The sequence below is a fragment of the Colobus angolensis genome, unplaced genomic scaffold (assembly GCF_000951035.1).
Source record: "Colobus angolensis palliatus isolate OR3802 unplaced genomic scaffold, Cang.pa_1.0 Scaffold35, whole genome shotgun sequence".
In the NCBI taxonomy this organism is placed as follows: Eukaryota; Metazoa; Chordata; class Mammalia; order Primates; family Cercopithecidae; genus Colobus; species Colobus angolensis.
In genome coordinates, this window is record NW_012116821.1 from 558,681 (window position 1) to 572,133 (window position 13,453).

Here is a 13,453-nt window from a genome sequence, read left to right on the forward strand (position 1 = left end):
AAAATAGTGATATACTGGTTTGAGTCAGAAACTAGCTGGGCATGGTGGCATGTGCCTGTAGTTCCAGCTACTTGGGAGGCTGAGGCAGGAGAATCGCTTGAACCTGGGAGGCAGAGGTTGCAGTGAGTCGAGATTGCACTGCTGTACTCCAGCCTGGGTAATAGAGTGAGACTCTGTCTCAAAAAAAAAAAAAAAAATTTGCCATTGAACCCTTGTAAGAAGATATACAATAGCCAATAAGCACGTGAAAAAGATGGTTCAATATCACTTATCATTAGAGAAATGAAAATGAAACCCATAATGAGATATGTCCATTAGGATGACTACTGTCAAAAAACAGAAAATAGCAAGCATGGGTGAGGATGTGGAGGAATTGGAACTCTGCTGCACTGTTGGTGAGCATGTCAAATGGTGCACCTGTTGTGGAAAACAGTATGGCGGTTCCTTAAAGAATTAAAAATAGGGCTGGGCGCAGTGGCTCAGTCCTGTAATCCCAGCACTTTGGGAGGCCGAGGTGGGTGGATCACTTGAGGCTGGAAGTTCGAGACCAGCCTGGCCAACATGGTGAAACCCTGTCTCTACTAAAAATACAAAAATTACCTGGCATAATGGTGCACGCCTGTAATCACAGCTACCTGAGAGGCTGAGGCAAGAGAATCACTGGTACCCAGAAGGCGGAGGTTGCAGTGAGCCGAGATTGTGCCACTTCACTCTAGCCTGGACAACAGAGAAGACTTTGTCTCCAAAAAAAAAAAAAAAAGAAGAAGAATTAAAAATAGAATAACCTAATGCTATTGCATTTTCACACTTCTGGGTGTATATCCCGAAAAATTGAAAGCAGGGTCTGGAAGGGATAAACACCCATGTTCATAGCAGCATTATTCATAATAGCCAAGAGGTAGAAGCAACTCAAGTGTCTCTCCGTGGGATGGATGAATAAACAAAATGCGGCGTATATATATAATAGAATGCTATTCAGCCTTAACAAGGAAGGAAAGTATGACACCTGCTACCACGGGGATGAAACTTGAGGGCATTATACTAAGTGAAATAAGCCAGTTGCAAAAAGACAAATACTTTCACTTATATGCGGTATCTAGAGTCCTCAAATTCATAGATACAGAAAGTAGAGTGACAGTTGCCAGGGGCTGTGGGACTGGGGAGTTGCTGTTTAATGGGTGCAGAGTTTCTGTTCTGCAAGATGGAAAGAGTTCTGAAGATGGATGTCGGTGATGGTTGTACAACAGTGTACTTACTGCTGCCCTGTACATTTAAAAATGGGTAAGATGGGCCGGGAGCGGTAGCTCACGCCTGTAATCCCAGTACTTTGGGAGGCTGAGGTGGGCAGATCACCTGAGGTCAGGAGTTCGAGACCAGTTGGTCTCCATGACCAACATGGAGAAACCCCATCTCTACTAAAAGTGCAAAATTAGCTGGGCGTGGTGGCTTATGCCTGTAATCCCACCTATTCGGGAGGCAGAGGCAGGAGAATCGCTAGAACCCAGGAGGCAGAGGTTGCGGTGAGCCGTGATCGCGCCACTGCACTCCAGCCTGGGCAACAAGAGCAAAACTCTGTCTCAAAAATAATAATAATAAAAACAAATAAATAAAATAAAATAAAAGGGTAAGATGAGAAATGTTATGTTATCCATGTTTGACCACAATTGCCAATAAACATTTCTTTTTTTTAAAGGAACAAAAACTCACTATTAAGCCCTCACCCCTCTACTTCCCGTGTCTGTGGCTTCGTAGCCAGCAGTGAGGATGGCCAGAATGAGCCTCCCCGTCTCAGCCGGTCCTCCTCCCTTTCAGAAGCCCTACCTTATCCCTCAGCGGGGACCTCTTGCCCCTACTAACATGTGCTTAAGAAAGCTTTTAATCTCATTTATGGGGTCAGTGTCTACAAGCTAAATTATTTTAGCCAAGGACTATTCACTGTGATGTTACATTTTGGGCTGTGTTTTTACTGCTTGGTCAAATAGAGAACAAGGGCCACCTCTTGTCACACCAGCCCGACGCTCCTGCAGCCCTGTGAAACTGAGAGTTGTTTTCCTGCTCGTGGTGACAGATGAGCCACGCATGACTCACTGGAGCGGTCTCCTCTGAAACAAAGGCATGCATTTGACTGCAGACTGGGTGTTGAGTTGGTGGCCTGTGCAAGACTGGATGGGCAGTTCTGGCTTCAAATGACCCTGATGAATCACACGGTTCACAGACATTTCATTTATTACCTTGACAGTGACCCTGGACACCAGTTGTTTCTTCTTATAATTTGTGTTAAACCTTCCTTTTGACTTCGTGGGAGCTTGGAGTAAAATGCTTCACAGAGTTTTCTTGCATTTCTGTTTTTCAGGCTCACTTCATGGACTCACTTTGCATGCTTGTTAAATGTGCTGCGTTGCTCCCAAGACCATGTAAAGCCTACTGACCACTAATCTCCCTCAGAGCAGAAACTAGACTTCAGGTAAACCCAACCCATGTGCCTTGGGGGTCATGTCAAGTTGCATGACTGTGAATAAGGTAATAAGTAAAGATTTAATTATTTGGGCTAGTGATTTTGATTTTAAAATATTTGATAATTACTACCAAAGAAAAGTCAATCCATTTAACTTCTGTTTTGTGGCACACATTCTTAGATATAAAAGAATTAAAAATAAAAAGCCTACTAAATATATCTGGAGTCTTCACCAGAAGAGCATCACCTCCAACTGACCTAAAATAGTGATATACTGGTTTGAGTCAGAAACTAGCTGGGCATGGTGGCATGTGCCTGTAGTTCCAGCTACTTGGGAGGCTGAGGCAGGAGAATCCCTTGAGCCCAGGAGTTTGAAACCAGCCTGGGCAACATAGCAAGATCCCACCTCAAAAAAATTATTTCAGAATCAAAAGAGATGGTTTCTTCTTTCCTCCCTCCCTCCCTCCTTCCCTCTCCCCCTTTTCACTTTGAGTTTGGCTTAACTAATAGACTCCTTGAGCAAACTGGGGTTTTTATAAGGAAGAGTCTAATATTAAATTTTTCTGATGCCCTTATTCTAAGTCAGCTTCATACTTACTTCTCTCATTGTATTCTAAAGTGAAGACACCTGAAGTCTTTAGAAAAGCTCTAGAGATTAGTTTTATTAAAATGTTTTTCTTTCCCAAATGAGAGCTCTTATTTTTTCCCCCATTTTTCATCTCAGCCTCATTTTTGAGGACTTGCAGGCAGGTCTTTTTCTTTTGTGGTATTCCTAGAGCCCCAACAGAGCCTGGCACTTGGTGTCATGTTATAAAAATGTGGTAGTTTTTGAGCAAAAATCTCTCAAAATGCTATGGAGAGATGTTAGCTCTACCAGTAGTTTATGTGCAATGAAAATGTATCTCTCTGATCACTGAAATCTATGTATTTAGACTGACAGAATAAAGATACTTTCCCTGATTTTTCTCTTCAAGAATCATTAATTTGGTCTGGTGTGGTGGCTCACACCTGTGATGCAAGCACTTTGGGAGGCTGAGGCAAGAGAATCTCTTGAGCCCAGGAGTTCAAGACCAGCCTGGGGCAACAGAGTGAGACCCTGTATCTTTAAAAAAAAAAAAAAAAAAGCCCGAGTTTGAGAGTGGTAGCATGTGCCTATAGCCCCAGGTACTTGGGAAGCTAAGGCAGGAGGATCACTTGAGCCTAGGAAGTCGAGGCTGCTGTGAGCTGTGACTGCAGCACTGTACTCCAGCCTGGATGATAACAGTGAGACCCTGTCTTTAAAAAAAAAAAAAAAAAAAACCATTAGTTCAAAGTCTCCCAACACCAAGCCTGAAGCAGATCTTTCTCATAAGCTGATTTTTATGCCTGTTCAACTTCTAAATTAATATTGTATAATGAATAATGTCTTTAAAATAACTAGCAGACAGGTGTGCAGTGTTGTCTGTCTAGCTAATGAGCAGCCTCGCAAAATAGGGAGAGTCTGTTCTACTGACTGACTCTTGTCCCTACTCCTTTGAGTCCTTCCAGGCACTAAAGTTGCTGTGTAATATGCAGCGCATTCTTTTTAAAAGTTCTGTCATAATGGAGTGTAATTTAGGCCACGGTCTTACCGATGCAACTGTTCTTAATTTAGGTTAAAATGGGCAACTCCGAGAGTCAGTACACCCTTCAAGGATCTAAAAATCATAGCAATACTGTCACTGGTGCTAAGCAAATTCCTTGCTCCCTGAAAATACGTGGGATTCATGCAAAAGAGGAAAAGTCGTTGCATGGATGGGGTCATGGAAGCAGCGGAGCAGGTTACAAGTCCAGGTCCCTGGCCCGAAGCTGCCTTTCTCACTTTAAGAGTAACCAGCCTTACGCATCGAGACTCGGTGGCTCCACATGCAAGGTCTCCAGAGGCATTGCCTACTCCACGCACAGGACAAATGCCCCAGGGAAGGATTTCCAGGGCATCAGTGCTGCTTTCTCAACTGAGAATGGCTTCCACTCTGTTGGCCATGAGCCGGCAGATAACCACATCACCTCCAGAGACTGCAACGGACACCTTCTCAACTGCTACGGGAGGAATGAGAGTGTTGCCTCCACCCCGCCAGGCGAAGACCGCAAGAGCCCCAGAGTGCTCATCAAAACACTGGGGAAGCTGGATGGGTGTTTAAGGGTCGAGTTCCACAATGGTGGCAACCCCAGCAAAGTGCCTGCAGAGGACTCCAGTGAGCCGGTGCAGCTGCTGAGGTACTCACCTACCTTAGCATCGGAAACCTCCCCAGTGCCTGAAGCCAGGAGGGGGTCCAGCGCCGATTCCCTGCCCAGCCATCGCCCCTCTCCCACGGACTCTCGCCTGCGGTCCAGCAAAGGCAGCTCCCTGAGTTCTGAGTCATCCTGGTACGACTCCCCTTGGGGCAACGCTGGAGAGCTGAGCGAGGCTGAGGGCTCCTTCCTGGCCCCCGGCATGCCTGACCCCAGCCTCCATGCCAGCTTCCCACCTGGTGATGCCAAAAAGCCTTTCAACCAAAGCTCTTCCCTCTCCTCCCTTCGGGAATTGTACAAAGATGCCAACTTGGGGAGCCTGTCCCCCTCAGGTATCCGTCTTTCTGATGAATACATGGGCATGCACGCCAGCCTGAGCAACCGCGTCTCTTTTGCCTCTGACATTGATGTGCCCTCTAGGGTGGCACACAGGGACCCCGTCCAGTACAGTTCCTTCACTCTCCCCTGTCGGAAGCCCAAAGCCTTAGTTGAGGATACTGCAAAGAAGGACTCCCTCAAAGCCAGGATGCGACGGATCAGTGACTGGACGGGAAGCCTCTCAAGGAAGAAAAGGAAACTCCAGGTGAGTGTACCTTAGAGCAAAGGGAAGGGTCCCCACAGTTTCCCCATCTGGAGAAGGGGAAGGTTAGTAGAAGCCACCATAAAGTGTTGTCGGGGTACTTAAATGATCTGGCAAAAGTGAAGAGTTCAGTGGAAAGCCTGACTTATCTCATTTTCAGGTGTGGGTTTGTTTTTTCTTTTTCTTCAGATATTTTCACTTTTAGTGACAGCTTTAATCTTCCTGTGTCTTAGTCAGCTTGGGCTGCAAACAAAATACCACAGACTGGGTGGTTTAATCAACAGACATCTATTTCTCATAATTCTGGAAGTCAGAGGTCAGAGTACCAGTGTGGTCCAGTTCTGGGGAGGCCTCTCTTCCTGGCTGCAGACGGCTGCCTTCTTGCTGTGTCCTCATGCAGCAGAGAGAGCAGGAGGTCTAGGCTCCTTTCTTCTTCTTATAAGGACCCTAATCCCATTATGGGAACTCTACCCTCATGACCCCCTCTAAACCAATTACCTCTCAAAGGTGTCAGTCAAATACCGTCCACTGGTAGTTAAAGCCTCAACATGGATTTTGGGGAGGGGGGAAACAAATGTTCAGTCAATAGCATTCTGGTTCTGTGTATGTCCCCGCACTCTTGCCTGCACTCCACAGGCCTAATCTTAAGACTTGGCCATAGCCAGGCATGGCAGCTCATGCCTGTCATCCCAGCACTTGGGGATGCCAAAGCAGGCAGATCACTTGAGGCCAGGAGTTTGAGCCCAGCCTGGCCAACATGGCAAAACCCTGTCTCTACCCAAAATACAAAAATTAGCCCGGGGTGGTGGTGGGTGCCTGTAATCCCAGCTACTTGGGAGGCTGAGGCAGGAGAACCACTTGAACCTGGGAGGCAGAGGTCGCAGTGAGCCGAGATCACGCCTGGGCAACAGAGACACTGTCTTTAAAAAAAAAGTAAGTAGAGTTGGAGAGAATTCCTGAAATAATTGGTTATCTGAGAATTTTACTAGACCTCGTTCTTACAATCCAAACAAAACAGACGAGATTGTCATTCTTTTTGGTTGAGTAGGCATGTTAAATTTGATATTACTTTGATGAAATTAAAATTTCTTTGCTTAAGTTGGTACATCAAAAAAAAAAAGTTGATAATATATCTACAGTGTAATCTTTTTTTTTTTTTTGAGACAGAATATCGCTCTGTTGCCCAGGCTGGAGTGCAGTGGTGCGATCTTGGCTCACTGCAACCTCTGCTTCCTGTGTTCAAGCAATTCTGCTGCCTCAGCCTCCCAAGTAGCTGGCATTACAGGCGCCCACCACCACGCCCGGCTAATTTTTGTATTTTTAGTAGAGACGGGGTTTCACCATGTTGGCCAGGCTGGTCTGAAACTCTTGACCTCAGGTGATCCACCTGCCTCGGCCTCCCAACGTGCTGGGATTACAAGCATGAGTCACCACGTCCGGCCTATATGTGTAATCTTAACCTCCTCATGGAGATAGCTAACGGCATCCTGAAAATATCTTGTACCTAAATGCGTGTAATAGAAAAATATATATACTGATAAAACTGATAAAATAAGAATCATGTATATACTTCTGTATCATGGCGTGTAGAGTTTGACTGGGGGAGCAAAGCGGCTTATCCACCAGGAAGAAAAGTGATAGTTTGCCTTTTTAGGTAACTAGAGGCGATTGCTAAATTTTCAGTTTGTTGTTGTTTTGTTACATGTTTTTATTTTTTATTTGTAGAGGGGAGAAGCTTCTTTTTAAATTACTCTGTGTAAGTCCTGGAGTTGAAGGGAATTTGTGTGAGCAAAATTAGTCTCTAGCAAAATTGCATCCTAAATAGACAGAAAAGTATAAAATTATATTAATTATATGGAGATTTAGGGGTGGAAAATAATATAACTTTTTTGAGTAGATTGCTTCAGATTTAAAAGTTTGACATTCATTACTTGCTTCTGATGCATAGTGTGTCTGCCTCCACCACCCCCTCCTGTGCTGGGCTTGGGTTCTCCCTCCTCCTCCTTCACACAGAGATGAAGAACAGACGATCAGCATCCTGTTTTCAGGACCTCTTCATGTCCCTGAATACATCGTAGTAATTTGTATAGTGATTTTACTCCTGGATCATCACTTTTTCAGACTAGACCACGAAATAGTAGAGATTTCCTTGACTCTTTTCTCTCAGCTCTCATTTCCTAAACAACTGATCCCAGCTGAGCATAATGGGAGACGCAGCTTCTGCTTACTTGAGGGCTGCAGTCCCAGGTGGACAACATCCACGCCTTTTTCATTCAAGTGTTATGGTGCCGACCTGTGTTCAGCTGTCATCCACTGTGTCCCCTAATTGGTGGTGGCATCGAGCCAATGATATGCATCTCTTATGTGCACTTAGTGTGTTGCTCATCTGTGTATGTGGCCTGGCTACACATGGCTCTGCGAAGCCTCCTGCAGTGTCAGTTCCCACTTGGTTCAGAAGTAGACCAGTTGCTGCTGTGTATGAGTCATTCTATCATGGGCAGAGTGATCCTTCTTGCCTCTCCTGCCCATGGGAACTGGGTCTCCTTCAATTCTGCATTGTCCAAAAACTTAACTCTGAACTGTGTGCCTGTAGAGTTAAAAACAAACTGGTTAGGGCTGGGCGCGGTGGCTCACACCTGTCATCCCAGCACTTTGGGAGGCTGAGGCAGGCGGATCACTGGAGGTCAGAAGTTCAAGACAAACCTGGCCAACTTGGCGAAATCCCATCTCTAATGAAAATTAACTGGGCATGCTGGCATGTGCCTGTTAGTCCTGCTACTTGGGAGGCAGAGGCAGGAGAATGGCTTGAACCCGGGAGGTAGAGGTTGCAGTGAGCTGAGATCACGCCAGCGCACTCCAGCCTAGGCAACAGAGTGAGACTCCATCTCAACAACAAACAAACAAACAAACAAACAAACTGCTGAGAATCAAAGAATTAGAATTTTATTATTTATTTTATTTTTTGAGACAGAGTCTAGCTCTGTTACAAAAAGTACCTTCTTAGCAAATTTTAATCACAGAATTTATTATTATTAACTGTAGTCACCATAATTTACCTTAGAGCTCCAGAACTCATTCCTCCTGCAAAGCTGAAGCCTTGTACCCTTTAAGAAGCACCTTCCCATTTCCCTCTCTTGCCCCTGGCAACCACCATTGTACTCTCTGCTTTGATGAGTTGGCCTATTTGATTTTCCACGTATAAGTGGAATCTTGCAGTACATGTCTTTCTGTAGAGTGACATCTCTGAGTTTGTACTCTTTTTTTTTTTTTGAGATGGAGTCTCACTCTTGTGGCCCAGGCTGGAGTGCAATGGTGCCATGTCGGCTCACTCAAGCGATTCTCCTGCCTCAGCATCTGAGTAGCTGGGATTACAGGTGCGCGTCACTGACGCCCGGCTAATTTTGTGTTTTTCGTAGAGACAGGGTTCTCCGTGTTGGTCAGGCTGGTCTTGAACTCCCGACCTCAGGTGATCTGCCTGCCTCGGCCTCACAAAGTGCTGGGATAACTGGTGTGAGCCACCACACCTGGCCTAAGTTTTTACTCTTGAGTCTTTACTCGTCTCCACTCTGCTGTACTGCCCTGGTCATCAAGTTACATTAGCCCTTGTTTCTGATTATTCGATTTGGTGGAAGTGAAGTCATTTGTATGGAAATGGAAGTCATATGATTTGTGTATATATATATAGCAGCCACCTTAGTTTCATCCACGTAACACAGTGATTAAGAATTCTAGCTGAACCTATTTAAAGACATTCTATATTTTTTAAAGGCTCTTTTTTATTAGCCTGAAAATTAGTCACTGGCTATTAGGATCTAGATAAAAAGATTTAGAAATTTATTAGAGACTGGGAGAGTTCATACTATGTATAAGAATCAGTTATAAATGCTAAAATGCATTCCCCCCACCCCCACCATTTCTGACAAAGTAAAATCCACGCTTTGCTGTGGTTAGACATGTAAAAGTTGGCACTGTAACTTGAGAAGCAGTGTCAAGAGTGTGTGTAGGTCACACTTAACTTTGGGACTTTTGTGCCATTCTCTGGCAGAGTTGTGCTTGTTTTGAAGCATTCCATCATGGCCCTGGCAGGGTATCAGAGGTAATTCCAATGTTTTTGGGTTATGAGTCAGAGGGACATATTTATCACTGAGATAATGTTAATACTAGCTAGATGAGAAGTGTTTCTTCACCTTTCCTGCCTCAGCCTCCCAAGTAGCTGGGACTCCAGGCCCCCGCCACCACACCTGGCTAATTTTTGGTATTTTTAGTAGAGACAGGGTTTTACCATGTTAGCCAGGATAGTCTCGATCTCCTGACCTCATGATCCACTTACCTCAGCCTCCCAAGTAATCTCTTGCTGGGATTATAGGCGTGAGCCACCAAGCCCATCCAGGAGTTTTTGAAAAGCAACAAAGTGAGAATTAAAAAAAAAAAAAAACTCCTAAGTATTTCAAAAGCTTCCTGTCCACGTGACTCACTGTAGCTGGTTTATTTGCTCTGTTATACATAAGCATCAGTGTATAAATATGACTGGAGATGCAGTGTAAATGGTGGCAAATCATATTTCCATTTGTAATATCTGCTTGGGGTGCAGTTGTTCATGGCTCCTGGGTATTTGGAAGTACTCTCCAATTGTGTGATCATTCTCTTACAAGACAGTAAGTAATTGCAACTTGATTTTTGGATGAAATTTCTGAAAATTTCTCTACACAATGTAATATTCAAAATAAGACCTTTAGTCAATGGTCCTTGACCCAGTTTTCCATTATTTTTATTTTAATGCATATGAAAATATAATCGAAAGCCCACTAGCAGCTGAGTAGTCTTGAGTGTGCTTGGCGTCTCTGCAGAATTACCTTCATTTAAGCCGTAAATGTTGAATGTCAGTGCCTTTTGAGTCAGAAGTTAAGCTCACTTTATGCTGAAAATTTTAATTAATGCCATTTACCAGTGAAGAGCCTGTATGCAAATTATTTTTCTTGAGTGACTAGACTTCTAATCCAGATACTAGAGAAATGTCTTTGTGTTTTCAGCTCTGTGCATGGCCAGCTTGATGTTCAATGCACCCGGTCCTCACAGGGACCAACAGTATTATATAAGTATGAATTGTATTTAGAGCTGCCTGTGTTTGATTTTTGTGTTGGAATAAATACTACAGTTAAGAATCATGTCTTTGATATCTTCAGTTCCTAGAATAAAATAGGTACTCAGATGAATGGATGTGAATGAATAAATAAGTATATTTTTTCATGAAAGTAATTATCAAATTAAGTAAGAAATATTAATTATGAAAAAAACTGACTGGGCTCCGTGGCTCATGCCTGTAATCCCAGCACTTTGGGAGACCGAGGTGGGCGGATCACCTGAGGTTGGGAGTTTGAGACCAGCCTGACCAACATGGAGAAACCCCATCTCTTCTAAAAATACAAAATTAGCCGGGCGAAGCTCCATCTCAAAAAAACAAAAAAAAGAAAAAAAAAAAGCTATAGTTACTAGCCAGTACCCTTCATAGATAAGGAATCCTAAGTGTATTATTATTATTATTATTATTATTATTGAGATGGAGTTTTGCTCTTGTTGCCCAGGCTAGAGTACAATTGCGCGATCTTGGTTCACAGCAACCTCCGCCTCCCAGGTTCAGGTGATTCTCCTGCCTCAACCTCCCAAGTAGCTGGGGTTACAGGTGCTCACCGCCATGCCCGGCTAATTTTTGTATTTTTAGTAGAGACAGGGTTTCACCATGTTGGCCAGGCTGGTCTCGAACTCCTGGCCTCAGGTGATCCACCTGCCTCGACCTCCCAAAGTGCTAGAATTACAGGCATGAGCCACCTCACCACCTATTATTTTTACTATATGAACTGTGAAAATAAGATACTAGAGATCTCAAAGTCTAGAAGTCTAGACCTAGGCACTTGACCAGAAGCTGGGAACTATAGGGAGAGGAAGAGAAGTTTTTGGGTTTTGTGTAACAATACTGAGTCCCTATCTTCCCCACCCTGCCCTGGTACTAGTAATTTTCTAATTTACCTTTCAAATGATCCCAGGGAAAAATAAATTGCAAGAATATGAATTCTTCCCTGGAAGATACTGATTCATGGTTAGCAATGAAGAAGGAAATATCATTCTGGTAATCTTCACTAGTGTGTTGTAAACATACTAATTTCTCGATGCTAAGCATAGGTTAGATTTAGGAGAGCCCTTGGTGTTTTATTTACCTCTTTAGGCGCTAACTCTACTGGATATCAGTTGGCTTAGGCAACACTATTTTAAAAATTCTTTCTGGTATGAAGACTTGATGGTTAAAGATGTATTTTTGTTATCAGAATCTTGCTTTGCATTACATATTAGCAGCCACTGATATTACACTTATGCTGTGTTCAAGAAGGGATGCTTGGATAGCTGTCAGCTCTGATGGGTGATCTTGTGTGTTTCTCACAGGAGCCAAGGTCCAAGGAGGGCAGTGACTACTTTGACAGTCGCTCTGATGGACTGAATACAGATGTGCAGGGGCCCTCCCAGGCATCTGCTTTTCTGTGGTCAGGGGGCTCTGCTCAGATCCTGTCTCAGAGAAGTGAATCCACACATGCAATTGGCAGCGATCCCCTCCGACAGAACATTTATGAGAATTTCATGCGAGAGTTGGAAATGAGCAGGACCAACATTGAGAACATAGAAACGTCTACAGAAACCGCCGAGTCCAGCAGCGAGTCGCTCAGCTCTCTGGAACAGCTGGATCTGCTCTTTGAGAAGGAACAGGGGGTGGTCCGGAAAGCCGGGTGGCTCTTCTTCAAGCCCCTGGTCACTGTGCAGAAGGAAAGGAAGCTTGAGCTAGTGGCAAGAAGGAAATGGAAACAGTACTGGGTAACGCTGAAAGGTGAGTGCAGTGTCACCTGCTGAGGCCACTGGGAATCATTTCCTCCAGCCGTGTTCTTTCCCAGGAAGTGCCGAGAGTCTAGCATTGATGTGAGTTCACATGAGGGGTTTGACACTGGATCCATGGCCTGCCTTAATGCAGATACTTTCTCACACCTGTGAAATAGGTTTTACCTACTATTCATGTGCATTATGCAGTTCAATAAATAATTATTGGATTTTTTACTTATTTTTATTTTTTTGAGACAGAGTCTTGCTTTGTTGCCCAGGCTGGAGTGCAATGGCGCGATCTCAGCTCACTGCAAACTCTGCCTCCCAGGCTGAAGCAATTCTCGTGCCTCAGATTGTTACAAGTAGCTGGAATTACAGGTGTGCGCCACCACACCTGGCTAATTTTTGTCTAATTTTTAGTAGAGACGGGGATTCATCATGTTGACCAGGCTACTCTCGTAACTCCTGACCTCAAGCAGTTTGTTCACCTTGGCCTCCCAAAGTGCTGGGATTACAGGCATGAGCCACTGCACCTGGCCTAATGTAATGATTGGATTTAATACTTATTGCTTATTTTATAGGTATGCCTGTACTGTCTGTGATATTTTTGCTGGATTTGGAGAAAAAAAAGTAAATAACCAAAAGTAGTTTAGTTATTTACTAATTAACTAATTAGTAATAAGGCAGCTTCTGAATTTCACATTCTGTACATATTCAGAACTCCAAAGAGGTTTTCTTTCTAGCTTATGCAACTAAGAATATCATCTGGATTACTGATTTGTCATTCCAGCTTTATGAACAAAGCCTCGTTGTTGTCATCACTAACAAGTGCAGCTGTCTTTTTTTTTTATTATACTTTAAGTTCTAGGGTACATGTGCACAATGTGCATGCAGGTTTGTTACATAGGTATACACGTGCTATGTTGGTTTGCTGCACGCATCAATTCGTCATTTACATTAGGTATTTCTCCTAATGCTATCCCTACCCCAGCCCCCCACCTCCCGACAGGCCCCAGTGTGTGATGTTCCCCTTCCTGTGTCCAAGTGTTCTCTTTGTTCAGTTCCCACCTATGAGTGAGAACATGCGGTGTTTGGTTTTCTGTCCTTGTGTTAGTTTTCTGAGATTGATGGTTTCCATCTTCATCCGTGTCCCTGCAAAGGACATGAACTCATCCTTTTTTATGGCTGCATAGTATTCCATGGTGTATATGTGCCACATTTTCTTAATCCAGTCTATCATTGATGAACCAGCTGTCTTTTTTTAAACATAAAGACAATAGGAGTAAGAATTTGTTTTGTTGAGATGA

At 43.9% G+C, this 13,453-nt stretch overlaps 1 protein-coding gene across 1 annotated transcript in view; it reads left to right on the forward strand.

Moving 5' to 3' along the window:
* Positions 1-13,453, forward strand: part of TIAM2 (T-cell lymphoma invasion and metastasis 2) — a 569,840-nt gene that overhangs the window by 428,709 nt on the left and 127,678 nt on the right. Inside the window, 3 exon segments of the mRNA XM_011952751.1 lie at positions 2,421-2,464; positions 4,089-5,288; positions 11,721-12,156. Of these exon segments, the coding sequence (XP_011808141.1) occupies positions 2,421-2,464; positions 4,089-5,288; positions 11,721-12,156 (1,680 nt within the window).